A 27,978-nucleotide genomic window follows, 5' to 3' on the forward strand; every position below is an offset into this window, starting at 1 on the left:
AAAAAAGTCTTCAAGTGTTCTACATGCTACACCTTAACCTAATTCATCATGCCTGCCTGGGGGGAAGTAAATGGAAATTTTTATAAAAACGTACAATTAAAACTGATGGACAGTATACTCACCATTAACTTTACTTTAAACGTACCTCCTCCTGTCTCCATGCACGCAACTGTTTACATTTAGATAAAAAAAAAAAAAATTAAGACTTTTAGGTGCTTCTTTATACCATAAAGCATTTTTAAAGACAGAATGCACCTACAAATAAAAATCAACACAAAGAATAATATCCATGAGGATAATATGATGGAATTGGAAAGCTTCAACCTGTTACAACAAAACAGATGATTCTTCACTCACCACGAAAACAAAAAACCTGCTCGCCAATTACTGCCGAAACGAAAATGGACGCCCGTCCAATTCCTCAATCTTCAATAATCACATTGAAATAACACATTTTTGATGAAATAAATATCACACATCTACTAGAAATAAATAACGGTTACTGAAATACCTCACTATGTCAAATGCTAAAGTGAGAAATTTACTGTGGGTGACCACTTCATGGTACGAGGATGGTTGTGTGTGTAAAGCACTAGTGCGGCTTCGAGCGCCTCTCGCAGCTGTTACCTTGAGGTAGATAACACATTTACATCAACGTCTACAATAATGGCTGCTGCTGGCATCACGTGTTAGATTTACAGTATGAAAGGGTTATTAAGGAAGCCTTCTTTGGGGAAAAATGTTACAAAGTCAAAACAAACAAAGCCACCTATCTCCACCCCAACCCCTTCTGTTTTTGTATGTCCCACCCTCCAAAAGGCTGATGCCATTTTCAAAGCCTTCAGACACATTATGTCCAATGTTTCCTTTCATTGAACCCAGTGAAAACCTTACAGCTGTTATCACGGATCCTCTCCACTTATCTTCCAGCTCCTCCTTTCATCTACAGTACTCAAGTGTGTGAATGACGTGCCAGTCCAGCAATGAAGCCCCATACACAATGACCCATGAAGGCCTGGTGATCAAGGCTCAGAGTGATGACAAAAACTCTTCCAATATAAGAAATCACCCGTCCTAACGCATTAAAAAAAAAAAAAAAAAAATTTTTAAAACATAACCGTAATAAAAAGTTATGAAATGATTCAAGTATAATATTTACCATATCAAAAAAATAGAACTGCTTAAATTTTGCACTGTGAGCAATATTCTAATTAAGATGTTTGATGATGTTGCTGTATGTTTTGTGGGCAATCTGTGGTGAGCATTTGACAGGACAGGGGCTAAAAGGCGTCTGGATGGACTTGAGAGGCAAGTCGTCGGTGCCGTCAAACCCCGGCAGGGCCAGAGAGTCCAGCTGCATATTAAACACGATCTCCGTGTTCCTGCTGAGGAAGCTTTCATCCAGATCTCTCTCTCCCCCCTCTGAGGGATCAGACTCTGGGCCGGCCACTGGGTCTCCCACCTCCTCTTCCTTCCGACTGAACAGGCGGTCCAGGTAGCTGGTGTAGGTGCTCTCCTTCTGGAAGTGGTCCTCTTTGCGGATGTCCCAGCAAGCTTCGTCTATCAAGCAGCCGTTCTCCACAACCTGCTCACCACAGCCAAAGTTCTCCCACGGGCAAGCCGGCCAGACTCTGTCCCCACCGACAACCCCGAACCCCCCTCCTCCGAGCTGGGCAAGGTTAACCAGACACTTCTCTTCCTTCTCCTGACTTATGGACTTTGACATGGAGCCTGAGCGAGGAACCTCCAGCTGAGAGACTGAGAAGTTGAGCTCATTCAAGAGGCCCACATCATTCAGCAGAGCCACCTCCTGACAGGGATCTGGCTGCAGGCTCAGTTTAATGGTGCTGGCAATGAAGGAGTCAAAGTCAAAGCCTTGGTTCTGCTGGCTTGGGGGCTGCGTTTGGTATTTCTCCTGCTCTTTGTACTTCTCCACCAGACTCTGAGTATTCTCCACTTCCTGCAGTGCAATCTGCGCCTTCACCAGCCCATTCTTCTCACACTTGGTCTTGGCCTTGCGGTCAGCTCTCTCCTTGTTCTGCTGCTCTTTCCAGTTGGAAAGGTCAATGATGAGTTTGGGCTCATAGTAGTGGTTAACTTCAGTTTCCCTCCATATGAGGTTGTCCAGGTAAGAGGGAGACACGATCTTGTAGTTACATGTGTGACTGCACTGCAAATCGCAGTATTTGTTCTCGTGATGCTCGTCCTGCCAGGAGCGGTCTTGGGAGAACACAGATGAGCAGTCAAAAGATGGCTCATCGAGGAACTTCTCCCGATCGACATCACAATATTTGCGTGGATCCACCTAAAAACACAGAGCAGTCACCACTTAAACTTTTTGATCTCATACTACACACCTGTCCACTTTGGGTGGAGGCCCCAGTATTTTCCATAGTATAACTTGCCAGTTAATACTGTGGTACAACTTGAAAAATCCATGTTTGTTAGTAATCATTTTCCCAGGAATCAGCTCACTAAATAAAATAAATGCCAGTAATAAATGTAAAATCATCTTAAAAGCACTGTTAATACAGAAAAAAGTGCAATATACTCTGGAAAATACAACACACTGAATGATAATTTTGTGATGCATCTACCATAAAGCCAATTAAGTAATTAAGCTGTTCTGATATTTTGGAGCAAACCCTCCACCAGTAGTCAATCTAGTTCACACAGTGAAAGAGTAGAAGAGAATAATCCCGAGTCTAAAAGTATATGGGACATTTTAAGAAACACACCTGGACCACCTCATCGTCTGTTACATCAGAGAGGGCCCTGGGGTCAACCTGAACTTCATCTGGGTCGTGGGTGCTGTGCAGGTTCCAGTCAGCCTCTGACATCTGGCTGTCATGATACCTGTGACGGAACAACCAACGTCATTCCCCAAAGATACACGCGAGCCAACAAACTCCACCAGAAAACAGAGAAAGAGCAAATGCAACAACTGAAACTGAGGTCAAACATAGAAGGAACAAAGAAAAGTGTATATAAGACCACTCCTGCCCCCCAGAGCAGGTGTTCGGTGGTCCAGCATATACCTGTCATAGGTGTGGCTGTGGCTCTGGTCCATGAGGAGGATGTCGTCTACCTCATCCTCAATGTGGAAGGGGTGTAGAGAGACAGGCTCATCCAGGGGGAAGGAGTAGTCAGCCATGTAGGGGTGGGCCAGGGCTTCTTCAGCAGTCAAACGGTCCATGGGGTTAAAGGTCAAGATCTTCTCCAGAAAATCAAGAGCTGCAGAGAGGAAGTTGTTCGTGAGAACAAGTAGGAAACAAGATGATAATAACAGACATCTTAGAGATGAGGGCGGGGGCAGTTAACCCACCCTGAGGGCTGACGTCAGGCAGCAGCTTGGCCAGCGGAGTGTGGGGCTTGGACATATCATTATGTATGAAGACGGGGATGACAGTGTGGAGTTCCTGTCGGTCTTCATCTCGTAGTACTGGGATGGACTCCAAAATCAACTGCATCTGCTCCAATTCATGAGCTCCTGAAGCAAACAGACAGGAGTCAAGAGGAACGCACGTCAGTTACCCAACAGGTCACAAATGCAAACATTAACACTCAGCAGGAGGCTAGAACTTTGTACACATCTGATTGGGAACAGGATCATTGGGAAGGAAAAAAAACTAAACAAAACAAAAAACAGAGTAGGCAAGGCACGTACCTTCGGCAGCACTCGCCTATCTTTAATTATTAAACAAATGTTAACAGGATTACACAAGAACACTGAAGTGATTTTTCTTGAAGCTATGCAAAGGACCATTAACATTTGTAGCAGATCCAATTTAGAAAGCAGGCACAGGAATTTTTTCTCCCCTTTCTTTAGCATTGCCAAATCCAGCATTTTTCAATATTTTTATCCATCTTTTAAGATCATGTAGATATTAGCATTCTACATATGGCTGTTTTAATGCCCATATGTGCATTATCTCTTGAGATATTCATGAAGGTGCCCCTATCATGCAACGTTAAAGACAAAAAATTTCCTGGATTTTCCCCTTTAAGTAGATCCGCTACAAAAACAAATGGAATCTTCACTGGCCTATAACCCACACTTCCAAGTTAAAAAAAAGTTTTTGTGTAATCCTGCTAACACAGACAGACAAACCGCACTGAAAACATTAACTCCTTGGTGGAGGTAATTATTGAAAAGACTTTCACAATTTCTGGCTTTAAAAAAAAAAAGAAAAAAAAAAGAAAAAAAGTGCCATCATGGCCAAAATAAATGGCACTAAACCACAGATGAATTTGTGCAATGAAGCAGAGCAAGTAACGTTCAAGAGAGACCATTGCAAAATAGACCATTCTGGGTGTTGATAGAGCTATTATACAACCCCTGGCAAAAAATTATGGAATCACCGGCCTCAGAGGATGTTCATTCAGTTGTTTAATTTTGTAGGAAAAAAAAGCAGATCACAGACATGACACAAAACTAAAGTCATTTCAAATTTCCTCAGAATTGAGTGATTCCATATTTTTTTTCCCTCTGCTTGGTCTAAAAAAGTAACCGTTACTGACTGCCACAATTATTTTTCCTGATTTCTTATAGTGTTTCTTAAAGCCAGAAAGTTGCCATTTGAAATGACTTTAGTTTTGTGTCATGTCTGATGTGCTTTTTTTCTACAAAATTAAACCACTGAATGAACATCCTCCGAGGCCGGTGATTCCATAATTATTGCCAGGGGTTGTACAAATAATGAAATGTTTTTATATTGAAGCAATGGTAAGAATATTTCATGAGGTGAAAGATGAAATGTTCATCTGAAACATTTCATCTTTCACCACATGAAATATTTCCATTGCATGAAAAAAAAACAAAAAAAAAAAAAACAAAAAAAAACATGATTTGTTTTACAGAACTCCTAAAATAGATCCTTGTCATTGGATAGTTTCACCCGAGGCCAACATATGGCCATGGGGTATTGCGAAGACCTGGCATCCGTCCATGTACAGCAGGGCTATTCAACTATATTTTTCCGGGGGCCAAATTTGTCAGAATACTATGATCTGTGGGCCGGACATTCTCGTGACCTGTACTATTACTCTCGGATGTACAATTGAGACATTTCTTTTTCCCTTTTTATTTAACAGAACATCAAAAGTATATACTAATGAAGTCACTGAGTGTGAGAAAGTGCAGCAGCCTGTTAAGATCACATGCGAAAATGTCTATTTTTTATAAAAGCAGTCAGCTTTTCAACCACAGCCGCCAATGTTTTATCCCTCGCCCGAAGACTCAGACCATTCAAATGATGCATGATATCACTTAAAAAGCACATTTCTGAGACAAATTTCTCATCTCGCATTTTTGTCAGAAATGTTTCAGCTTTCTTGTGCTTGCATTCACATAGAAAGGTGATAATTTCCTCCCTCAGTTCACAGACCACCTGACGTTGTGTAAAAGTAGGTCAGAGTGCTCAGCTGACATATCAACAAGTAGTCTGCGAAACAACCTGTGCTGATGACTGGATGTTGCTCTGATAAAGTTCCCTGCAGCAATCAGAGTCCATGGTACTTTTCAACTCACCACTAAGCTGAGAGGACACTCTGGTGAACGAGACAGTGGACAGACTGTAGTTTTGGTGCAACAGCAGACAGTCGTGCAGACAGTCCTTTGACCCTTCCTGCCATCGAAGGAGCTCCATCTGTAACCAGCAGGTTAATACGCTCCAGGTCCAGTCCATTGTCTTTAAAATAGCAATAAGCTTTTGGAAAATTATTTCCCCTGTTTGTCCTTCCAGTGGAATTAGGCCCAACAGATCCTCCTTGAAACAATCACCATTGAAAAACCGCACATACAAACAAAGTTGTGCTGTATTGGAGCTGTCAGTTGACTCATCCACAGCCAGCGACATGAATTCAGCTTTCTTCAACTGAGTTAGAAGAGTCTCGAAAACGTCTGTGGCTAAAACATCCAGTCGTCTTGCAGCTGTTGTATCTGACAGAGGGATTGACTTGATTGAAGACATTACCTGCTGTTTTAGCTTGTGCGCTACCAGCTCATCGACGGCAGCTAATATGCATTCTTTCACTGTTTCGGAGTCAGCATTTTCGTTTTAGCAAGAACCCGCAACACGCAGGGATGCTGGTATTGTCTTCTGTTGCAGAGTGCATCTACGGGAGAAGATTGCAGTGCTTCACTTGTAGTTCATATTAAGTCCTTTTATTTTTATTTGATGAGCATTAGAATCCGGTGGATATTCACTGTCAAAACGGGAGTGAGTCATAATGAAGTGCTTCTGCATGTTATATTCTTTATTCACCGAGCAAGTCAAAACACAGCAGGCACATAGGATTGCCGTCAGCATTTTCTACGTGCACATATTCATCAGTCCAGTCATTATTAAATCTTCTATTTTCGTTGTCAACTTCACTTCTCTTCTCCTTTGAATGTGCCCTGTTGTCTTCTTCATTCGAGTTTATTGGCGGTTTGCAAACCAATACGGTACATTACCGCCACCAACTGTTCAAGTGCCCGCAATGCCTTCACGTGAGGTGGGGCTGTTCGGAAACAGTGCTGATGTGCCGTAAAGGATTCAACGTGACGCAAAGCACCACAAAGTGGCGTAAAATGCCGAATGTGCTTTGTAGCAGCTTTTTATCATGTATTTATTAATATTTATGGGTAAATGGGCCACGGCCGGTCCAAACTTAAAGGCCCGGTTCTGGCCCGCCAGTTGAATAGCCCTGATGTACAGCACAAGTCCAGTTCAATTACTGCCAGAGTCTTCAGATTCACAGGGAACATTCTTGGGACACAGATCTTGGACACATTCAAAGATGGCCAACCTTGACCTATTTTAAGACGTTAAAATGTCACATTCATTTTATGGCATGATCTTACGGATGTTAGTGTGGTCACGTCACTTGATCTCACGAACATTAGCACGGTGACGTTGCTTCCTGGTGTCCTTAGGTGCTAACTTCACTTTGTTTTTGGCTACAAATAACACCTTTCTCATATATTATGTAAACGCTAGGGAGAAATAAACACTTCTAAAACTGAAAATGCTATTTTTGTAACCTAATAACATCTCTGGAAGGATTTACAAAACATTTAGCGGGCCTTAGCGTGGTGACATCGCTTCCTGCTGTTGCTACGTGGTAACTTTGCTGTTTTTTTTTTTTTGGCTACAAATAACACCTCTCTCATACATTATGTAAATGCTAGGGAGAAATAAACACTTCTAAAACTGCAACTGCCATTTATGGAACCTAATAACGCCTCTGAACTGAATTACAAAACAATTCATGGACATTAGCGTGCACGCCAACACAAAACTTCTATGGATCTTATTAATACCTGAAAATGCACAGACTGATATACAAATATTCCTTGATTTGCACAACTTCCGTTCTTGCCAAAAGCTTATATATGTGCACACAAAAAGCCTCCTGCAGACACCGTTAAAATGTAAATATTGTTTTGATTGATTGACTGATAGATAGAAGGGCTTTATTGAACATGTACAAATTGTACATAAGAATAGGATCTTAATAATTAATTAAACTGCAAATTATAAAGAACACAAGGCTTACACGGCCGAGGGTATTTTAGCATTACATTATATTATTAATTTATAAACAAGAGAAAAGGGACTTACATTTTGGTGTGCCTCACTGGTTCTTTGAGGTCAAGAGGTTCCAAATAGTCCAACATGAACTTTAAATATCAAACCAACCCAATCCAAAATTAAACTTATCAGCTTTGGTAGCATTAACATCTCTCACGGTCTTAAAATGACAATGTAGTCTGTACCTGATGCCGTGCATTAACCTCTTTCGTGTACAGACTGCTTTCCTCGGTCCAGCGGAAAAACATTTGTCAAGCTCTTCATCAGACAGGACTTCTTCAGCTAGACACATCCCAGCGAATACTGCAAATGCCTCCATACAGTTTCCGGCGTAGTGGATTTGTTTTTTGTCTTAGAAGAATGAGCACCCTTAATAAGCTCGTTCAACTCATTGTCTGTCACCAAAACAAATGCCATGTTTGTTTTTAAACTACGCACCACCACCGTGTTTTAACGTTAAGTAGGTAGTTGCGATGTGCAATGGTAGAAAACGTATGGAACCAAAATTGCACAGTAAGTGGAACCAAAATTGCAAATGGGATGAATAGCCAATATCATGTGACATATAAACCACCAACCAAATGACAAGGATATATTTAGGTGTTCATATAAAAACTAATAACAGCACTTCTCGTTTGCAGTGTTCAATTCAACTGATTTAAGCAAACGAGCTTGCTGCAGTTGTGTTCACACGCACAATTTACTGGCAAAAACCTTTGAGCGCAAATACCAATGATCATGTTACACAAATCAAGACGCACTGTTAATTTAGCCTCATTCGACTAACCTTTAAAAAGTACCTACTCATATTTTTGTGAGATGTTACACCGACTCAGATGTACAGAAAACTGATCATTTACCTGCAAAAAGCGTTTTCCCCGTCAACATCTCAGCAAAGATGCAGCCAGCGGCCCACATGTCGATAGCTTTGGTGTAGTTGTTAGGAGAGAGCAACAGGTGGGGAGATCTGTACCATTTGGTCACCAGGCCTTCAGAAAGATGACCCTGTGACATCAAAAACACAATCAAATACAAATACTCATGGTTTGATATGCATTTTGTCACATTTTATAACCTAAATTTGCCTCAAGACTAAAAAAGGTAAAAACTTTGCACTTTCCCAAATATGAATAGCATCCATTTATAAAGGTTCCCCTTTTGCTCTGTATTATTGCTGGTGACAGACACCTGAGAACATGCAGGACTTCATAACTTCAGCCTTGTCTTCTTGACGGACCTGCATCTCACTATTACATATGCAGCACAAGAGCCCAGATTAAAAAAAAAAAAAAAAAAAAAAAAAAGAAAGGTGGATGAAAGGTCATGAGACACGTGCAGTACTGTCAGCAGTCTGAGAGAGAAGGATAATCCCCCACCGCCCCACACACACACAAAACTGATAATGTCCATGCTCAGGAACAACATGCAGGCTATCTGAGCAGTCATGGGACAGTCGCACTATGAACACAAAGGAAACTGACCTGTGTGCACACAGGGACGGGCTAGTGGTAAAACGACACCCGGCCTACTCCCCCTCTCCTCCAAAATGGTCAGCTCACTACTGAGATGTTTCGAACCTAATTCAGCCACAACTGCCTGATGTCAGCTATCATGAAGTCTACCTTTTCTTGATGAGCATGTAGTTCACATGCCGTCTAAGCTTGTGTAACTCCATCTGTCCAGGTAGCCATTAGACAAACTGGTAATCTATTCGCCCGTATGTTCCATACCAACACACAAAACACACACACTTCCTGACAAAGTGTTCAATATTGTTCTCGGACACCAGCAAATTAATTTTATGATCTTTGCAAATGTGGGACATGTCATCGTGTATGCCGCAGGCCTCGCAGCATTCTCAGAAAGATTTAGTTTAGCCTGAAATGAGTGTCAGGCCATTGCGTAAGGCCAATACCGCAGGCGACGGACTCTGAACTTTATGACCGGCTTAATCTGCCTTGGAGTTGAGGGTATGAAGTGCATTCAGTGAACATTCCAGCTCAGACACAAAGTGGGCCACTATCCTTAATGTCTCAGATCCAAGATAAACAGGCATCAAGACAAATCAGTCCAGCCCGACCTTTAGCTATAAGGACCCTTCATGTTTCAAACTGGAGTCAGCTACAGCAACATGGCACAGGTTTGCCAACAGTGGATTTTTTTTTTCTTTTCTTTTTTTTTTATATATGCAGAGTCATATGATCTGCAGCCCAGCTTCCATTTCCAGGATAAACACACTAGTGTAAGTCAAAAGACATGCCCAACATGACACGCTGTACAGTAGATGACTTTTTACGTCAGCCAAGGACGTAATAAAATCACCTGCATTATTTGTCTGTGTGTTAGCAGGATTGCATCAAAACTACGGTACGGATTTTGACAGAATTTTCACCACAGATACATATTAGGCCATGAAAGACTCCATTAAATTTTGGAGGTGATCTGGATTAAGTTTCATTTTATATAGTCTGAAGGATTACGTCAAAACTACTTCACAGATTCTCACCAAATTTTCACCACGGATACATATTAGGCCATGAAAGACTCCATTAAATTTTGGAGGTGATCTGGATTAAGTTTCATTTTATATAGTCTCAGAGGGTGAGAAAAAGAAAGAACAGTAACAGCACCAACAGTTTTTTATTAATGTTGTCAAAGTCCTACCATCGACATTAATGCTTGTCCGATTGTCCGGGACAAGTGTAAAATGTGATCAAGTAATAGCTCTAAATTGTTGTCCGACCGGACAAGTGGTGTTTTTTTTTTCTTGGTTTAAAACGTTTAAATCCTTCTCGCACCTCGCGAGAAAGTGTCTTCGGTTTTTCCTGCCACACTCTACGCAGCGGACAATCGGAAAACATGATAACACCGAGCTCTCCCCAGACAGTGGAACAACGACGCCACGCCATCAGTGTTCTGACAGCGCCGTCACACTCTGCCGTGCTCTCAGGTCGTTTTTAAAAATTCAGCCAGGCTGTTTGTGCAGAAGTGGCTGCCCCCCCCCCCCACCCCGCAGACGCTGCAGCGGAAAAAAAACTCTGTCAAAGTCTTCACATAAAACGAGCTCCTTCTGGATGTATAGCTCCAGAAATTCATTTATAGGCTTTATTTTACTGTTGAAAGTCTTCATGTTTCCAAAGTTTGCTCAAATACGGTGTGTGTGAGAGAGAGAAATAGTATATGTGGGATGAGTCACATGTCATTGTGAAATGACCACACAGTTTACAAGTTATACAGAGAATGTTGCACATATGAGTCAGGCTACAGTTTTTGATTTAGGTTTTATGGTTAACTGGTTATGCTAATTGCTCATTTGCAGCAATAAAATACCTCTTTTTTCACCATATACGTACACTCAACAAAAATATAAACGCAACACTTTTGGTTTTGCTCCCATTTTGTATGAGATGAACTCAAAGATCTAAAACTTTTTCCACATACACAATATCACCATTTCCCTCAAATATTGTTCACAAACCAGTCTAAATCTGTGATAGTGAGCACTTCTTTTCTGAGATAATCCATCCCACCTCACAGGTGTGCCATACCAAGATGCTGATTAGACACCATGATTAGTGCACAGGTGTGCCTTAGACTGCCCACAATAAAAGGCCACTCTGAAAGGTGCAGTTTTGTTTTATTGGGGGGGGGATACCAGTCAGTATCTGGTGTGACCACCATTTGCCTCATGCAGTGCAACACATCTCCTTCGCATAGAGTTGATCAGGTTGTCAGTTGTGGAATGTTGGTCCACTCCTCTTCAATGGCTGTGCGAAGTTGCTGGATATTGGCAGGAACTGGTACACGCTGTCGTATACGCCGGTCCAGAGCATCCCAAACATGCTCAATGGGTGACATGTCCGGTGAGTATGCCGGCCATGCAAGAACTGCGACATTTTCAGCTTCCAAGAATTGTGTACAGATCCTTGCAACATGGGGTCGTGCATTATCCTGCTGCAACATAAGGTGATGTTCTTGGATGTATGGCACAACAATGGGCCTCGGGATCTCGTCACGGCATCTCTGTGCATTCAAAATGCCATCAATAAAATGCACCTGTGTTCTTCATCCATAACAGACGCCTGCCCATACCATAACCCCACCGCCACCATGGGCCACTCGATCCACAACATTGACATCAGAAAACCGCTCACCCACACGACGCCACACACGCTGTCTGCCATCTGCCCTGGACAGTGTGAACCGGGATTCATCCGTGAAGAGAACACCTCTCCAACGTGCCAAACGCCAGCGAATGTGAGCATTTGCCCACTCAAGTCGGTTACGACGACTAACTGGCGTCAGGTCGAGACCCCGATGAGGACGACGAGCATGCAGATGAGCTTCCCTGAGATGGTTTCTGACAGTTTGTGCAGAAATTCTTTGGTTATGCAAACCGATTTTTTCAGCAGCTGTCCGAGTGGCTGGTCTCAGATGATCTTGGAGGTGAACATGCTGGATGTGAAGGTCCTGGGTTGGTGTGGTTACACGTGGTCTGCGGTTGTGAGGCTGGTTGGATGTACTGCTAAATTCTCTGAAACGCCTTTGGAGACGGCTTATGGTAGAGAAATGAACATTCAATACATGAGCAACAGCTCTGGTTGACATTTCTGCTGTCAGCATGCCAATTGCACGCTCCCTCAAATCTTGCGACATCTGTGGCATTGTGCTGTGTGATAAAACTGCACCTTTCAGAGTGGCCTTTTATTGTGGGCAGTCTAAGGCACACCTGTGCACTAATCACTGTGTCTAATCAGCATCTTGGTGTGGCACACCTGTGAGGTGGGATGGATTATCTCAGCGAAGGAGAAGTGCTCACTATCACAGATTTAGACTGGTTTGTGAACAATATTTGAGGGAAATGGTGATATTGTGTATGTGGAAAAAGTTTTAGATCTTTGAGTTCATCTCATACAAAATGGGAGCAAAACCAAAAGTGTTGCATTTATATTTTTGTTGAGTGTTATATGTTTCAATGTTGTTTTATGGCAACTCAGCACTTTGATAAAGCAATGCCATTTGAAATAATTATTTTTGTTCTTTATTATAAACTGTTTTATTCTTTATTATTTTATATTTCAACAGCCAAGGGACATTTGACAATTTGTTGATTTTCAAGTATTTTAAGTTTTCAAATAATGTTCTGTTGTTAAATAAAGTGATAAAGGGGGTGGTGGCCAAGTGGTTAATGTGCTTGGTTTCAGTGCAGAAGGTTCCGGTTTCAAATCCCACCCCCGCCACCTTTCTCCATGTAATGTGGAGTTGCATCAGGAAGGGCATCCAGCGTAAAACCTGTGCCAATTGAACATGCAGATCCACCTTGGATTTGCTATGGCGACCCCGAGTGCAAACAAGGGAGCAGCCGAAGGGACTTACTGTTAAATAAAGTGATGGAAGGAGAGAAAAATTGTTTCCCTGGCACATTTTTTTTTTAAATTCCCCGCTAATACGATTAATCGTGTCGAAACCCCATCAGATTAATCGATTACCCAAATAATCGTTTGTTGCAGCCCTAGTTTTGAGTAATAATCCCACATCAATGCACAGAAACAGCAAAGGAAATGCACGACTATAAGGAGAGCAGAAACTCAATGACTGCTTGTGAATTCTTGATCTTGAGCCACCACATTAGGCTTGCCTCGAGTATCAGTTCAGCAGAAAGATGTTCATTCTCACAATGGAAAGTTTAGACAAAAACAGAACTCTTAACCATTATGCAGTAAACACAAGACAAATCTAAGAAGGATTAACTATGAGTGTCATATTTAAAACTTAACGGCACAAGTTATTAAAAAAAAAGTGCAGTAGTAACCAGCAGCTTGTTGCCTACAACAGAAACTGAGGGTCACAGGAGGACAGTACTTTATTTAGAAAGGACGTTATTCAAATAACATGCAGCCAGCTGCTCCCTCACACCCACCATGCTAACAGGACAGAGAAGCTGTTAAAGTAAACTTGCCCCCAGTGATTCCATCCAGTGACCAGCCGACACTGAAAGCATGAAATAGGTCTAGTTCTGTTTGACAAAAATTCGGCAACTGGTGCCATGAAAATTCAGTAAGATATATCTTATATATTATATTCCAATTCTAAGGTGGAACTATGCTAGTATACTAAGGTATATCTAAATATCTAAAAAGGAAGAGTAAAATGGAAGAGTAGAGTAGAGCCACTTAGGTGCCCAGTCTTGAGAACCAGGGATGGTAGGTTTAAACCTTGTCTGACAGTACATGTTTTTTTTATATGGATTTTTCCTTTTTTCCTAAGTCTATCTTAATTTGAACTCCAATACTCTACCTTCCCATTCGTCCAATGTTCTAGTATCTACTTTTTCTTTTTTAGCCCAATGTTTTTTGTAATCCTTAATGGCTTTTTTTTTGTTTAGTTTTTTTACTATTATGAGGTTTGTGTCCCAATTAATTTTTGTTCTCTAAATGATGGTCCTTTACTAAGTTAGTAATTTTCTAAGCTTCCTGTTCTCAATTATTCTAAGATTACCGGTTATTATGCGTCCTGCTGGCTCGTATTTGAAATTAGACGAGTCGCAAAATTCAAAGGCATATAAATAATTTAACTCATGAACAGATTCAGGTTTTGAATCAAATTATTGACCATGTAGGACTTGTTTCAGAATACATACATTGGCAGGTGGCTCTCGGTAGGATTTTCCCTAATTTTGAATAAGATTTGACATGATAACAGAAGCTATTAAGTACAGCTACTTAGAATAGATTTGAGAAAGACCACTTTACCATTAAATTTATTTTCAGAAAGCATGACAAAAAAGGTAGCGCCTGTTCTGCATTATGTACACATTTTGTGGAGAAACCTGAGAAGTTTTAAACGCAAGCAGGCCTAGACTATTGTTACAAAAAGAACACAGCTCAGGGCTATAATCATCCATTTACATGGGCCTGCCTGCATGTTTGTGTCTGAAAACTTTCCACTGTAAAAAGGTACATACAAATAAAGTGTAGTTATTACACACACTGAAACAGAACTGCCTATAACATCATTCCACACAAAAAAGCGAACTCCAGACAAGCAAACTGTCCTTTTCAACAATCTGTATCAGTACTTTCCCCAATGGGGGTGGTTTCTGCTTATACAGAGGTGTGCGTGTGTGTGTGTGTGTGTGTGGGGGGGGGGGGGGGGCACATAGTGGGGCCTGGTGTCAGTGTGGGAGTGCTGTAAAAATGGGTAGGTGTTTACAGTCACACAACTGTGAGAAACTCTTCTTCCTGACAACACAAATAAAAAAGCCTTCCTAACATCAAACTCAAAGCTGATTGGAGCACTAAACCATTGCATTTGTGTACAATCATGGAAAATAAAGTATGTGTAAATGCCTCACAGTGGTTTATGCAACATGGAAGGCTTTGAAAGACGCTTTGCCAGGAAACCACATGACTCACTGTTACTACTGCCTCAACAGCCAATCGCCACTCCGAGCCACGTGTGAACGTCAGACTGCCTCACTGCTAGAACATCGGTGGAATTCCCAGAACTACGTCACCATATTCCACTGACTGCAATTTCCTTGAACTAAACCAAGGTGATAGAAAGAGGCAGACAATGCAGGCCTTCTGAGGGGCTACAATGACACTTTGTAACCAAAAACCTGTAGTAAACTATAAAGACAAAAATCAACATTTTATTATTATAGCTATAACACTGCTAATAACACATTCTGCTTTGTACACACATGATTCCATCAGATCTCAGATGTGAAACAGATTGGCCTAAGATTGCCTGGGAAGACCAATGGCTGCATGTTTCTCTGTGTAGAACTGGAGTTCCATCAGGAAGGGCATCCAGAGACAAACTTGTGCTAAATCACAACGAGAATCTGTACTGGAGCTGCTGCAGAGACCCTGAACCAGGGGCAGCCAAAAGACAAACAAGATTACAATGTATTTCTTGTGGCACTAAAGTACAATAGTGCATTACAGACGTGGAGGTTCCAAAATTTAAAGGAGAAAATAAACAAATAATTTCCACTCAGCATTTACTTTGGAATTGTTTTCATGCCTGGTGGTAGTGAAACTCAAATAGACAGAATTAAGTTATGTTAACCTGTTAAGGTTAAACATCCTGCAAATGGAAAAAAAAGGAAGGAAAAACATGCATTCTGGTATGGATCTTCAAAAACAAATCAATATTATTAAGGTTTTACCATTATTTGTTGTCATTAGGATCAACTAACAAGCACATTTGTGGGTCATTATTTAACTTTGTGGCTGAGTGTGAAGTTGTTTCTGCTTTTTTTTTTAGGTCATGTTAACATGTACTCAGCAGTGTTTAATCTTGTCAGCCAATGGAAAAGTCCAGCTAATAGGTTTGTATGTTCTACAGCCACACATATCAGTAGACTATAAATAGATGCGATACCTCCAGGAACCGTGTCCTCTGCTTCCTGCTGTGAAGCCACTTTACCTTTGGGAGTACGGCATTACAGGGTAATGTCAGCATCATGTGTTAAAGCAGCAAAAAGCAAAAAACACTGTAATGTCTGCATGTCTAGTTCATACTGCACTCCAGGCAAACAATATTTCAGTCATAAAAGCCCATAAAAAATACACACAGAACACATAGGCCAGGAGACGGCAACAAAGGACAGAAGTAGTAACTAGCCATTGCTGCCTACCTTGTGAGAGTAGTGGGGGTCCATGATGCGGGCCAACCCAAAATCCCCAATCTTCAGTACCAGGTCCTCCGTGTTGACAAACAGGTTGGCAGGCTTGAGGTCACGGTGCAGCACATTTGCAGAGTGGATGTACTTGAGGCCTCTTAGAAGCTGGTACATGAAAAGCCTAGCGTGGCCCTCTGTGATAAGACCCCTCTCCAGCAGCTGACACAGATCTGTCTCCATGTACTCTTGTACAATGTAAACTGAATTGACTTCTGTCAGAGACACCACGTCCTCAGTTAGCCTGCAACCATTGGGGCCCAATGTCTCAAACACCTGGATGATAAACAAGAAGGGCCCATATAAGAAATACTAAACCTAGATGCAAGTTCATCTAATCATCTACTAAATTCAGGTAAAAGGCTACTTATGCTTGCTACTTTACTAGATTAACTCAAGTACAAAGCCATCTCTTTGACCTTACCTTGACAATGTTGTCATGGTCAAGGCGTCTGATAATCTTGATTTCCCGAAGGGCATGCTTCACACTCTGGGGGTCAGTCAAGACAATTTTCTTTACAGCTACACGCTTGTCACAGTCGGTATCAACAGCGGAGAACACCAGGCCATTTCCTCCGTAGCCCAGAGGCTTCAAGTCCATGTAGCGAGAACCCAGGTCAAAGCCATGGATGTTCATCAGTGACTCAAACTTCTCTGCCATGTCAACCGTTTTGGGCCTTCAGCAGTTTAGTTTCAGTTTTGAAATGAAAAGAATGCGATCCAGCAGAGTGCCCCAGTAATGTGAAGACTAAAATAACGTGACCCCTGGACTGATGACCACTGATTCCACCCCAGTCTGTCACTGTCAGATGGTGGGAAGTAAACAGCAATTGAAATGTCTTTCCATGTTGTGTAAAGAGGATAAACTTCACATTTAATTTCCTCACTGAAAGCTGAGGTGTAGATATCCTTAACTCCACCCTTATTTGACTAGTGTTTAACAAGCGAATGCAGAGGGGGATTTGGTGCCAAACCACTGAAATTGCATTAAACTATGAAAGCCTGTAGTTGCATCCTCACAGTACAGATACATTCAGTGTATGACTGGTCCTGAGCAGCTTCATACAAAATGTGGCAGATGTACTTTTTCCTGATTATTTTTATCTCAAATTTCTCTGTCTCATTTGCTGGTCCAAGAAACTGAAATTAGTCTGGCCTGGAGTCTTCAAAGTAAATTTTCACCCTCAGTGATCAGGTGGCTCAAGCTCGCCACAGTCGCAATCAAAACTATCCTCCATTTTACTTGAATATAACCTGAAAAACAGAAGAGAAAGGAGAAAAAAGGCAAGAATAAATATCAAAGTCAGATGAGAGATTTTACACCCAATTTCAATTTATTTTCATTTATATAGAGCCAAATCACAACAGAGTTGCCTCAAGGCGCTTCACACAAGTAAGGTCTAACCGTACTAACCCACAGAGCAGCAGTGGTAAGGAAAAACTCCCTCTGAGGAAGAAACCTCAAGTAGACCAGACTCAAAGGGGTGACCCTCTGCTTGGGCCATACTACAGACCTCCAATCAGCTAACATTAAGATTGAGCTAAATTTTCCAAATACACAGTGAGATCCAGTCCAGGGATGCCCCGATATGCCATATGCCCCCCCCCCCCCCCGCCTTTTTTGCACCCCAGCTTGATCGACATCATTTAATACAGAGCAACAGCAGATACAGGGTACTGACTGGATACTTGCATTTCCTAAAAACAAATAAAATAAAAAAATTTGGCTACACTTAAGTCATCCATTGTACGAGGTCTGTCCAAAAAGTATCGGACCTTTTTATTTTTTGCAAAAACCATTTGGATTTGAATCACGTGTGATTGCATCAGCCAAGCTTGACCCTTCGTGCGCATGCGTGAGTTTTTTCACGCCTGTCGGGTGCGTCATTCGCCTGTGAGCAGGCTTTGTGTGAGCTGTGGTCCACCCCTCTCGTCGGATTTTTATTGCAAATAAATGTCTGAATGATTTGGAGCTTTGCTGCATCAATTTTTTCCAGAAACTGTGAAAGACCTCCAGCTGGACACCATTCGGAATATTTAGATGGCTTTCAGCGATGATTTTATGGGGATTACACAGATTAAGGAGTGCTCCAGCCAGTTTAAAGACCGCCCACAGCATCAGAGCACGGCACGCTCCGAGCGCCGATCCACAACCAGAACTGAAACAACCAGATCATTTCCAACGTGAAGGCTTTGTTGATCCGGGACGTAGTCTGACTTTCACAAAAAAGGCAGAAGTCGTGGACATAAGCACTTTTTCGGCACATTCTACTGTTACAGGAGTTTTTTTTCATGGAAAGAGAAACGGAGGATTGTGCCGCCGTGCCGCGGGACAAAACCACCTCCGTGTTGGTCTCACAGGACGGCTTTCAGGCGGCTTCCAGTTGCTTTTCAGTCGTGTGAGTATCCGAGAAATTGTGCATGAGTTGGACACGCCCCAACATGTCCTGTGAGGCTTCATCACGGCGTTGCTTTGCGCCATGCGGCTCTGCCGCGACACGCGGAATTCCTCCACACGTCTGTCTCAATGTGTCGAAAAAGTGCTGATGTCCACGTCTTCCGCAATTCCTGTGCTAGTCAGACGACATACCGGATCAAGACAGCGTCCAGTTTAGAAATGAACGGCACATTCCACTGTTACAGGAGTTTTTGTCATGGAAAGAGGAGCAGACAAACACAGAGGGACTTCTTTTATTCCAGATCTTATTTATTTCCAGATGCTGTTTTCCAAAATAAGGATTCTTCATGTGGGTAAATTTTAGAGCCCGACCGATATATTGGCCGGCTGATATTATCAGCCGATATAAGCCCTTTTCAAAGTACTCACTATCAGCCGAAAGTTTGCCAATGGAACGCCGATAATTTCTTATAAACAGAACAGTTACTGAAATAATGTTTGTGTCTGCAACGTAAAATGTCCTTGCACCGTTTGTCCAGTAGATGGAGCTCTAACTCCATTCAACTGAGAGCTGCTTACACCCCTGCTTAAATGTGTTCATCACCGGCCCCGTAGTTCGCCGTCACACTGCACTGATCGGCTGACAAAAGCATACAAGTAAGTTTATAAGGCTGTTGTTTGTAATAACTTTGCGATTACATTCACCCCACATTTCTCCCATTTCAGTTCAACTCAGTTTGATTAACTCAGTTTATGTAGTAATGTGTCAAATGTGCTTCACTGCGTCGGTCACACTTTTTATTAAGCCCACGTTGTGTAGACCTTATTTCTAGCATGAAAAACTTGTTTACTGCTAAGAGGTTGAAACATTCAGATTCACTGGTCGTCCAGAAGGGTTCTGGGAATTACTGCCGTTCACCATTAATCCTCTGGGGCCGCCGCCGTCATATACCAAGCTTTACTAAATTGTAAATAACTTTTTAATGATATGAGATAGAAACGTAGTTTTTTTTGCTGAAAAGTTAACTCCGGACTTTAGATCCACCATAGGCCATCTTGGTACTCCTCATAGAAGATATGTGACGACGTGCCCAATGTGAGTGTCCAATCGGAACTGGTTCTGTCACATGGTTTTCCAAAATCCAATCGTAGGGCAGATTTACCTCACGTGATATGGCAAAGATTATTTTCAGGAGTGATATCTTACTCGTCAGCCCATTTGAATAGCCCCATAACTGCTCCAATTGCATTTTTTGAACTTGAAAATTCTTCTCTGTTATAAAGTTAATCAATATGAGGACAAAGCTTCAGCTTTTAGCTCATACCTTTTTGTTAAGGGTCAAAAAAAGAACATTTTATTCATTAAAAAAAGAATAAAAATATCGGCTGATTTATCGGCTATCGGCAGATCAGCCGATTTATTGATTATCTGCATTTTTTTTTTCATCCAAATATCGTTAGCGGCCTCAAAAAAATCCATATCGGTCGGGCTCTAATAAATTTTTGTCAGGCCATGATGATGAATCCGACTGGAAAGTCATAACAGGTAAGCTTAAGACTTTTTTGCTCAGTGTGTGAATGGTTTAAATATCTGAAACAGAACTGTATGAAAGGTCACGTGAGCACTGCAGTTTTCACTTTAGCCAACTGATGCACAGCAGCGGGTTAGCACCTCCTTTTCGTCCCATGATTTTGGGACCCCAGCCAAAGAGTACCGAAAAAGTGTAACGGTACAGGTTGGCTATTTTGGTACCCGTTCCTAAATCTTGATGTAGAAACGCACAAATACCGAGCCGTACTGATCCGGAACACTGGATGTGAACATAGCTTATGTGGCCCTGCGATAGACAGGTGTCCTCTCCAGGGTAAGAATATGAAAATTTAAGTAGAATTTTAAAAAAGCAAGTTGTTCTTTATTAAATTTTAAAGATACTGTTTATAATGACTCAATGTCTAATGTAAGTATGCATTTATTAATAATTGACTCCTCCAGCACAAACAGTAAGCAATGAGAAAAAATAAGCTACAGAGCTCATCAAAAGGACACTTCATGTTTCACTGGGTGTTAATAATTGTCATATGGTTCTTTGGGAAGAGCAGCAACTCAAGGCAGAGCACAACCAAGCAGCAACCTGACACCACGTGAAATCAGTCTATGGTAGTTACTTAAACTGGTCACTACTGATTATCATTTAGTAGTATGTCATCTCCAAGTATAGAAGGAAGCTACCCTGAATGTCTGGTGTGTAATACAACACCTGAGCTTAACTTTACCGCAGTTCAACGCTGACTGGCTGAACACATTTATCAAGCTGCACTCTGTTGCTCTTCCTCAATGACAAAGACGTGTGTCTCTGTAAAGGAAATATGAATTTCAAGAACTGAATTCGGAAGTAGGCAAAGAATCACAATCGTCTTCAGTTTCAAGCTTAGCACACGGTGGTGCACGTGGTTCATACATTTGTCTACAAAACAGGAGGTTCCTAGTTTAGGAACACCTTTGTCCCATTCCCTATGTAGACCTGGAGTTGTGTCAGGGAGGGGCATATTCCCCGCCCCCCAAAAAAATCATATCCTGATTCATTATAAAGACCCCGACCCTCATTTATCAAAACTGTGCAAAGATAAGGTTCTAAATGCTGTTGTACAAACAAAATTTTGTAAGTTTGCAAGTCCAAAAAAGAAAAAGAAAACCAAGGTTATCAAACAGGCAGACGCCATTTGTACACAAATCAGTATCAGCTGTCAATAAATCCCACGTTCTAAAGCACATGCTTACTAGTGGTGCATTTTTAAGAACATTTTCTTACTTACTCGCTGCGTGTACTGTTTGTCAGGCAACGGCCTCCGTACTACAGCGTCCCCGTGAGGGGAGGGTCCGGCGTGCTTCAAACATTCGTGAGCTGCAGCTTAGCATGGTGAACGAAGAGCTAATTCAGCCAGCACCGTCTTTGCTGAAGGCAAATGTTTGAGCGCATTTTGGATTTTATTATTTGCTGCGTAAGGAGCTTGACATGACTTATGCAGTGTGCAAAATCTACAAAATGAAAGTCAAGTACTTCGGAAACACTTCAAATACGCAGGTCCACATGCTACGCCATCACCCGGAGATAAAAGGAGCAGACCAGCGCTATCTGCCGACTACTGACCAGCGCTTCGCTAAACTGTCAGCCAACTCTTAACGAGCAAAGCAGATAAGTAAATTTCTGTCTTTAGAATCACTTGATTAACCTTGTAAATCTGCACTGTCTATTTCTAAGAGCTCTTTCAATCGAAAATCAATTCTGAATTACTAACTAATGCTAACGGTCAGTGCATTCAGAGAAACTGTCCTTTCCTGGACAGTGACCAGGGAGCTGATAAAAGGCCTTATTGCAAGTCAAGTATGTGCCATACTATTCAGTTTCATTACGAACGATCAGAAGACTCAAAGCACAGGACAAAGAAGCCATGTACCAATGATGGTAAAATTCTTTTAGTGTTAAAATCTGTGCTTTCCTGAACAAGGACGTGCAGTTAAAGTAAGGACATGACGTGAGACAGTAATCATGTCCCTGAATGTACTCCTCTGCATGCACGTGGAGGCTTGGGACACACAGCAGCTTTTGATTTGACTCCCACTTGTGATACACCAGGATTAAAAGTGCTTCAAGACATGCACTTTCCTGAGCATGTTTGACAATGGGATTTTTTTTCTTGGTTTTTTTGCAATCTTTCCCATGAAAATGCCCAGTGTCCTGTCTTTTGGTGGAAATACTGGCACCAATATTACTTCTTTGGCATGTGTGTGTCCTCTAGGTGCCCTTCTAACTGAAGAATTATTCAGTCACTACAAACAGTTGCAAAATTTAACAATAACCTCACCTTTTTTATGCAAAACTTAAAAGGCCAAAATATGTCAAAGTTCCTGACAAGAAGGGGAGATTCTTACAACGCGAAAATCCAGCCATAGTTAAAAACATGCAGATGATACAATAACAGTATATTCCGGCTCATGCCGAACACACTAAAGTTTTCCAAACTCTCAACACTTTCAAATCATAACCTTCCAGAATGTACAGACATAAAAACATTTAAATAAAAATTTTAGAATAGGGCTGTTTGGCGAATACTTAAACTGTATTTAACCAGTTTTCAACTAGTTTAGCGCTGTATGCAAACCGGTTTCATGTAGTTTGTTAAAAGGTACAACTAATCTATCGGTGGAGAACTGTAAATTACACATTAAAACACTTCTGAACTTATCTTAAAACACTTTAAAACCCAGTCCATCGTAGGCACATAGTAGTTTAAAATTCTGTCAAACCATCTGATTAAACACCAAGGAGCAAAACTTTGCAGAAGTCTGGAACATGTTTTTTAAAAACCCAATTATTATTGATAAATGATGTCAAAGCAACGGCTATAACTAAACTTTGCTGCCACTTGAGAATTGGTTTCGAATGGTATTTTATGATATTTATTGTAGGTACACACATATGACCTAAATATGGTGTCCGCTGCTGTGGATCTGTCAGCTGTACCTGGCCTGAGAGACTTTTCAGCAGAAGTGCTGAGTTTGCACTTTGAGGAATGTGTTTAATTTCTGGTGATTGGGAATTCCCCTATTCTATGACGTAGTTGAAATCCCCCCCACCAACAAAACCTTGTTTTCGAACAACATTCATGTGAAGAGTAGAAGTTAGAAAATTCTGTGATTGAAATTTTGCGTCGAAAACAAAGAAATTTGCCTTGAAGGTGAGTAAGATCGGTTTTCAGATCATACAGAACATTTAATTAATGTAATTATCTACCTTTCTTCAAAATTTGGTGGTGATCAAAGCCTTCGCACGCATATTTTTATGCTCCTCCACAACCAACGTCAAGTCGACAAGACGGAAGATGGTTCGTAGCGAAGTCACCCCACTGCGAACTCACCCCAGGTGAAGTCACCCCACTGTACAAAACCCATATTTCAATTCTGATATGTTCATGTAATAAATTTTTTTATACACGCAAGTGGCATAACACACTGTTCTTACTGAAGTTATGTAAGTGAGACGATGTTTTAAGGTAGGGCAATGGGAGAAGCAGGGAGCACTGCGCAGTTCTATACATCACACTGGCAGGTCTAACTTTAATCTAATCACTTAATTATTAAAAAAAATAAGCATGGATATCTGGACTGGGGTGACTTCACTCGCTACGACAGCAGACATGGCGAAATTGCTGGTTTTTAAAGCTTGGAAACTACTGTCAGAAAACTGTTTAAACGGCAGATTGTTGCAAATCACAGGTTTAAATGATATAATAATTAGGTTTAACAGAGTACCATTACTTTGAGACGTAAATTATGAGAAACCGGTTGCAGCTTCTGTTTTTTCCCCTTTAAGAATCTTACGAAATTCAAATGCTCATAACTTTCTTCATATTTGACATATAACAAATATTTAAACACCATTTTGAAGGTCTCTTTAAGCCCTTTCCAACCACAATACAATTCCTTTGACTTTAATTTTTTTTGGTCACGTACCTATCTTGGTAGTTTCCCCTAAAAGCAGCATGAAGCGGCGTTCGAGTCTACATGCGGGGAAGAACCCGTCCCCGCCCGCTTTAAGCGCTTGTCGGGCCGGTTTCTTCTGGTATATCGAGAAACTCTTAAATGAGGCACACGGGCTGAGCTAAAATTAGCACCCATTACTGTGAGACAACGTTAAATAAGACAGACGGAGAAAATCGCTGTTATTTCGAGCCTTTGGTGCTAAAAAACAGCTTCGTGGCCTTCGCCGGGCGTGAAGCTAGCTAGCAGAAAACAACGACACGATTAAATCCATTTATTAGACAACTACGAATAGCCCCAATACTACATATAAACTAGTCAACACACTGACAACTTACATATTGCTAAAACAATTTTAAATTCCTGCCCAGCACAGCCCTTCTAGTGAAACTCGGTTATAGCGCGAACAAAGGAGTCGTTGTCGGCGAAGGCTGACTGCGTGATAAAACCCACTAAAACCGGCGACAAAACCGCTCAAAAACACCATAAATCTACGTTCAGATACTACATAAAACCATATAGTACACTACTCACAGTTCGTATTCGTCGCATCTGATTGATTTTAACCTTAAACAGAGCTCAGGACCGAGTGCAATCCGCTCCCCTCCACCGCTGCGGATGTGCTCCGAAAGCCATTTAGGCAGGGCAGTGAACACGTCACATGCTGCCTTCAGGCGCCCAGGAGAATCTTAAGGAAATTTCTTATCGAGATGCAGCTTTAGTTGACGAATCTTGGTTGTGTTTGGGTTTGCTGTTGTGTGTGTGACCTGTATGTTCCATCACCTATCATACAATCACTCATGCCAGCATTTCAAGAGACATTTGTCACGAAATGCCCTGCGCGCAGTACAATTTTCCATGTAAAGTGCAGTAATATGTACATGTGTGGGGTAGGTATTTGGTTGAACCCTTATGTGTTTGATGTAAACTGGGATGCACAGTGGAAAAATTGGAGATTGACATTATATTTATTTAGAGGAGGTGGCCAACAGTGACCATAAAAAGTCGTCAGCCTTCGAACAAATGCAACTATTGGTCATTTTATAAAAGTAGGGCAAGGTCACTAGACTTCGAACCCATACGAAGTACTCCTGCAAGCGATGTACCCACCAAATATGAAGTTTCTGCAAGCAATAGGTGCCGAGGTACATTGCGGCAAACAAATTTCAGGCGAAGGATTTGACAGTTGTGACCTCTGGTGACCTTGAAAAGTAGGTAAAGATCACAGGCCTTCGAACCCATGTGAAGTACTCCTCCAAAGCATGTACCCACCAAATATGAAGTTTCTGTGAGCAATAGGTGCTGAGGTACATTGCGGCGAACAAATTTCAGGCGAAGGATTGGACAGTTGTGACCACTGGTGACCTTGAAAAGCAGGTCAAGGTCACCGGCCTTCGAACCCATGTGAAGTACTCCTCCACTGCATGTACCCACCAAATATGAAGTTTCTTTTAGGACCCCCAACATATATATGTTCCACACAATCTGAAATATTCCAGAATTGGACCCAGACCATGTCACAATTCTGCTACTGTGTAAGACTTGCATAAATGCGGTAACTGTGCAAGACTGAAACCCCTCATCTGATGATAGATAAGATACCCCTGAAGGCAGCTGACAGGAACAGACTCAACAAGCTCATCAGGAGAGCTGGCTGCATCCTGGGCAACATCTCCCCTTCCCTGCATGCCACACTGACGTCCCGTCAGAGCACCTTCGACCATAGACTCAGACCACTGAGGTGCACCACGGGATGCCACAGGAGGTCTTTTCTACCTGTGGCAATCACACTGTATAATTCCTCCCCCTTCTGCAGGATGAATACATGACGAACAAAATTATTCAGTTACTCAGAGTTATGTGCAATACTGTTGAACATCTTGTGCAAATGTCTTCCAGTCATTTCGCATAAATTTGTTGCACTTATTGTAAAAAAAACATTGTTCACTGTTTACTGTTTCACTACTCTGGCAACACAATTTCCTTTTGGATAAAGTTGAGCTTATGTTATACCCAGCAAATGTATATGTTCTATGCAGTACTGGAAGCTTCTAGAATTGGACCCACACCATATCAGAATTTAGCTATTACACAAGCCTTAAGGAAGTATGCAAAGTTGTTCCATGAGTCCAGAAGTACTGTTCAATTTCCTGACCTTTTTTGCAGTTAAGACAATTTAAACACTAACCCATTTTCATAAAGTGATCTGAAAGGTTGTTAGGCCACCTAACCAGACGTAGCAGGTAGTGTCAGAAGCACAGAAACTTTGGATTTGGTTCACCTTCCCACACTGCATGGAACATTTGCATTAAATGCAGTGGTGGCGCCAGGAAATTCTTGTTGGGGGAGCTGAGGGGGAGCTGGGGTAAATATTGGAGGGGCTCCACAAAATGTCATTGAAATGAACAATACATAGTAAATTGCTTCATAAATACCAAGGTATATGTTTTTAGTCAGCCATGCTCCTCTAAAATGTGGTATCAATGTACACACACATCACTCAATGATTGCAATTTCAGAAAACTTGCACATAGGTATATAAACTGAATTAATTGAGATGGTGCTCAAGACAATGCATGGAATCAACCTTACACAAATCATCTATATCAAAGATTTATTGCCAATTTAACATGAGGTCATAACCATTCGATAAAAGTAAGTAAAAGATATAGCCTGAGAAACTTAGTTGTAAACAATATACAAAAAGTGATTCTTTATGAAGTATGTATCCAATCTAGCCCAAATATCCTTTGATTTGTACACGTGCTTTGTGATCCACAAGCACAAATTTCTGATTTGTAACTTGTGTGGGGGTTTTTACAAATAAATGTTTATTTGCAAAACTGAAAATTCTGTTTGTGAAGGGTGATTCAGCATTGGTGGATTACCAAACACACACATTCATCACTTTGCTCAGTTACGCAATATTGAAACATTCTCAGCGCAAAACTGCAGTTGATATCCATTAATATGTCAGTCGCTATTCACATTATTGGCAGAATTATTGGGGGGCTGGGGGGCTTGGCTCATTATTGGGGGGCTTAAGCCCCCCAAGCCCCCCTTGGCAAAGCCACTGATTAAATGTGCCTTCATTCAGGATAAATGTTGGCAAAACATGAAGACCTTCCTTGTAAATAACTTTATAATATTTGATTTTCCTTTTTTTTTATATAACTTTCTATATTTACAACAATTCTCAAGGAAACTGAGCTTTGGTCGTGCACAATTAGGTCTCAGCCATCAAAAGAACATAACATGCAACTATTACAAATATATTTTTGTAAATATATTTCTTCTTGCATTGTGCTTAAATGCCATTTTATAGTAAGTAAATTCTTTTGGCTTCTCCCTTTTTCACTCAGGGTCACCACAGCAGGTACAATATCAATCTGTATTTTGATTTGGAAAAAGAGAACAGACATGAGTGGATCTTGAAGGAACCGTGCCAACCCCTTGGCCACCATGTTGCACTTAAACTTTAATTTTTACTTATCATAAAATTTTGTTCTGTGTTTTCACTATTTCACTCGTTTATGTGTGGACATACTGTGTGTAATTAAGAGCTAGATTTTTAAGTAAATTAAAATATCTCAGAATGAGCACAGCTAAAGAAGTGAGGCTGTCATTTCCCTTCATATCAAGTCTTTTTCAGCCTATTACAAGAAAAGATTATACTTTTATTACTACTTTAATAGCACTGTGTGTGTTGCCAATTATTGTCGCATTAACAGTAAATCATATTGTTTACACTTAATCATTTTTTAAACTATTTTTC

General features: G+C 41.3%; 1 protein-coding gene across 2 annotated transcripts in view; it reads right to left on the bottom strand.

The window, feature by feature from the left end:
* Positions 1-904: 904 nt before the first annotated feature.
* mapk6 (mitogen-activated protein kinase 6) overlaps positions 905-27,978 on the bottom strand; it is a 51,544-nt gene continuing 24,470 nt past the window's right edge. The window contains exons 1-8 of one of the 2 annotated variants that reach the window (XM_034195089.1): positions 24,738-24,883; positions 16,691-17,520; positions 16,225-16,542; positions 8,438-8,582; positions 3,326-3,490; positions 3,039-3,234; positions 2,739-2,856; positions 905-2,305 (exon numbers count right to left, since the gene is read on the bottom strand). In XM_034195089.1, the coding sequence (XP_034050980.1) occupies positions 1,208-2,305; positions 2,739-2,856; positions 3,039-3,234; positions 3,326-3,490; positions 8,438-8,582; positions 16,225-16,542; positions 16,691-16,927 (2,277 nt within the window). In that variant the 5' untranslated portion in view covers positions 16,928-17,520; positions 24,738-24,883 and the 3' untranslated portion in view covers positions 905-1,207. Of the gene's footprint in view, positions 2,306-2,738; positions 2,857-3,038; positions 3,235-3,325; positions 3,491-8,437; positions 8,583-16,224; positions 16,543-16,690; positions 17,521-24,737; positions 24,884-27,978 lie in introns of those variants that run through there. The other variant, XM_034195093.1, reaches the window with a different exon arrangement.

Source organism: Thalassophryne amazonica, chromosome 2, assembly GCF_902500255.1.
Source record: "Thalassophryne amazonica chromosome 2, fThaAma1.1, whole genome shotgun sequence".
NCBI classification, from domain to species: Eukaryota; Metazoa; Chordata; class Actinopteri; order Batrachoidiformes; family Batrachoididae; genus Thalassophryne; species Thalassophryne amazonica.